Here is a 3,201-nt window from a genome sequence, read left to right as displayed (position 1 = left end):
GATAAAAAAACCTGATTTTGGCATTTATGGAAGTTTCAGTTAAAAAAATATTCTAAGAATATTTATAATATTCTCTCGATCGCTCTTATCTGGAGTATTTCCCACGGCATCAAAGCCGATCTGTTCATCGTCGACCTCTCTCGGTTTGATCACGAGTTCACTTGATCTCCACGTTCATTGACGTGTGGTTACTGATCGATCGACTACATCCCTGCCCCTATCCATTTATAATATTCTAACTTCCGCGTATATTTGTAGTAGGAGATTTAATTAGATGATATATTTTCATTAAAGGTACTGTATATGTAGCTGGCTCAGTTGGTGAAGGAAAGACTTTTAGGGGTTAACGGACCCGAGCTCGAACGTCAAATTTGAATTTTTTTTGTTCGTGTTTTGGATTAAAAATTATAATAATACAGTTTCACCTCGAACACCCGACCTTTACTATAATGACCAATATGCCAAACCACTAGGATGAGCAGTACAGTTGCTTTCATAGTAAATCTGTTAATATACAACGATGGTTCACCTAACAAAAAATGGGAAAAGTTTGAGTTTTTGTTCTTACATATGTTGGGTAATAGGTTAATTGTGGATCTCAATCGGGTCGGGTTTATGAGAAACATAGTCAAGAGTGTTGTATTTCAGTCATGATATGAACTCGTGGAAGAGAATTACGCAAATTGTTTTGATAACTTTGTCTCTAGACTACTTTTGGGACGATTCTAATTAAGGAATTAGTAGCACTGCCTTAGCACTGCCTTAGGGTTTATTTGTTGTGTATTCTAAAGTTTTAGTTTACCACTACAGTTGTGATTTAGGGTATCGTTTAGGGATTGTTTAGGGTCTCATTTAGGAGAAACTTATCTTTGTTCATAAATAAGGATACGGGGAAAATATCTCTAGATGGGTGCGTGCAGTGTTGAATTGGTTAAATTTGAGATGTGGGTTTGAAAAATTGGAAGGAACGTTTCTATAGTAACTGTCTTTAAACTACACCAAGACATTCAATTGCATCTGGTACAATATAATACAAATTTAAACATGGAAAAGAAATCAAGCTTGAGTATAGGAACAAACCTAACTTGATATTGACATGGAAAATAACTAAGTTTGTAACAAATATACCAAAGTGAAAATGTGATATCGAACAAGCAGGCGCTCAGTGTCGGATCTGAAGCATTGAATATGGTCAGCCCGCCAGCCTTAAAACTCAAATTGTTGATCGATAATAGTATGGTTGTACCTGTTCATCTTCTTTGCATCCTCCTGAAGGGAAAACAAACCAATACAGACAAAAAAAACAAACATTGAGAAATGCAAAAGAAAAGTCTTTTGAATTAGTATCAAGACAATCACTCTTCCCACATGGATGATGAAACCAATGCAGCTGTTGTAATTAAGGAACTCCTTCTATTGTCGCCCAATAGAACGAACCACAAGTTCATTATTCCCATTGAGAGAAAGGTTCTCAAGAAAGGAGAATACAAGAAAGTATATATACACCCGAGTGCACAGAAATAACTCTTTGTTCATTTTCTATTACCAACAAAAATACTAAGGTGTAAAACATTGATTTACATCGAACATAATATCTTAGCTATCTTTTCAAAAACTTAACATATAAGCTTGTAGCTACAAATTCAAACATCAAACAAGCAATTCTTCAGAAACAGGTAAGAACGATGACTTCATATGATCTAACCCATCAACAAAGAACATAACTTTCCTCGAGAAATCGAAATCCAAACCAAAACCTAGATTGTAGAATTATTGTAAGAACAGAAATCCAAACCAAAACCCAGATTGTAGAATTATTGTAAGAACGAAAAGATTGTTTTAAAGCACCAACCTCCAGAACTACTCGACAGTGGAGAACGTGAACGTTGATCTAAGGAGCTTCCCCAAGTCGTCTTTTCGTTAGAAAATCAACGAATGAAAAGAGGAACTGTGGAAAGTCCACAAATGCTCCAAGGGATGCGATTCAGGAACTGTGGATTTGCCCGATTCGTCAACATCTCCGTCTACGATCTCTCCTTCCTCCGCATCGTCACCGGGTCCAATCAGATGCTCTACAGAATTAGGTTTCGCTTCCTTGGTAGCAACAACAGGCTTGAGAGCTACAGCCATCGTCTCTCCGTCTTCTCTTCTCCGAACGATCTACTTCTTCTCAAAGGGATCCACATCTGTAGCCGTCTCAGTTTGTCGAGAGAGAGAGACTGAGAAAACAATTAGATCTAGGGTTACGGAGAAATGGGCTTTTTTAAATTATTATTTTCTTTTATTTTTTACTACGTTTTTAATATTTAAGGTAGTTTAAATTATATTTTATTTGATTAATCACAGACTAATTTTGGAATTATGAAAAAACTTATACCAAAGAGACAAACTAAGGTTGAAATTATACTAATAGGACAACGAGTGTGTTTTTTTGTTCTATTTTGGCAATTTTCCCATAAATAAATATGGTCACGTAGGTGCATGCGATGTAATGCAAGTCCTTATATAAGGAGGCACTTCCAAAGCTTATTAACAATCCACGACATGCTTAATTTCTTGACCATTAGTTGAAGAAAAAATGCAGGTTCGATTCTCTATCATTTCTTAGCATATTGTTTCTCAGTTGGAAGTTTGTAAAATATGTAAAGGTTTTCAAATGGCTTCCTTTTTGCTTTTATAAATTAGCAATATATGTAACGTCATTTACTATCCTAATTAACTACCGATTATGTATAATATCTTCATGATAGAAAGCGGTACTAAAATTGGATGTTTGTTGTGAAAGAACCAAACAAAAAGCTATGTCAACTGTCTGTTGTCTATCAGGTACACGATTCAAGAACACTCAACAATGATTAATATATAGAATTTAATTTTACTTTGAACCTCAAAATTCTGTCATGTAACTGATTAAGTCATTAACTATATTATGATTTGTAAGGAGTCCAGTCGGTGGACATTAAGGAAGGTAAACTAACGGTGGTTGGAGAGATTGATGCCTTTATTATTGTGAAGAAATTGAAGAAGATATGTTATACCGAGATAATCACTGTTGGACCGGCTAAAGAATCTGAGAAGAAGCCTGAGCCGAAACCTGATCCGAAACCACTACAAGTAATTTGTCACTATATCCCCACATGTTCTCCACCTTACTATCATAATTTCAACGGATGTGACGGTGAAAATCCCCATGGTTGGTAA

The 3,201-nt window shown here is 35.6% G+C and overlaps 1 protein-coding gene across 1 annotated transcript; it reads left to right on the top strand.

The window, feature by feature from the left end:
• Positions 1 to 2,578: 2,578 nt before the first annotated feature.
• On the top strand, positions 2,579 to 3,201 carry LOC106323489. The gene is made up of 3 exons (XM_013761602.1): positions 2,579 to 2,584; positions 2,751 to 2,826; positions 2,942 to 3,201. Exons 1-3 carry the CDS (start codon positions 2,579 to 2,581, stop codon positions 3,199 to 3,201), a joined length of 342 nt encoding a protein of 113 aa, XP_013617056.1.

Source organism: Brassica oleracea, chromosome C2 (genome assembly GCF_000695525.1).
Source record: "Brassica oleracea var. oleracea cultivar TO1000 chromosome C2, BOL, whole genome shotgun sequence".
Lineage (NCBI taxonomy): Eukaryota > Viridiplantae > Streptophyta > Magnoliopsida > Brassicales > Brassicaceae > Brassica > Brassica oleracea.
This window is presented reverse-complemented; position numbering and strand designations above follow the sequence as displayed.

Excerpts from the sequence above, each read along its gene's own strand:
- LOC106323489 (XM_013761602.1), top strand. Across the intron at positions 2,827-2,941 it reads AACTGTCTGTTGTCTATCAG|GAGTCCAGTCGGTGGACATT; the intron begins GTACACGATTCA and ends ATGATTTGTAAG.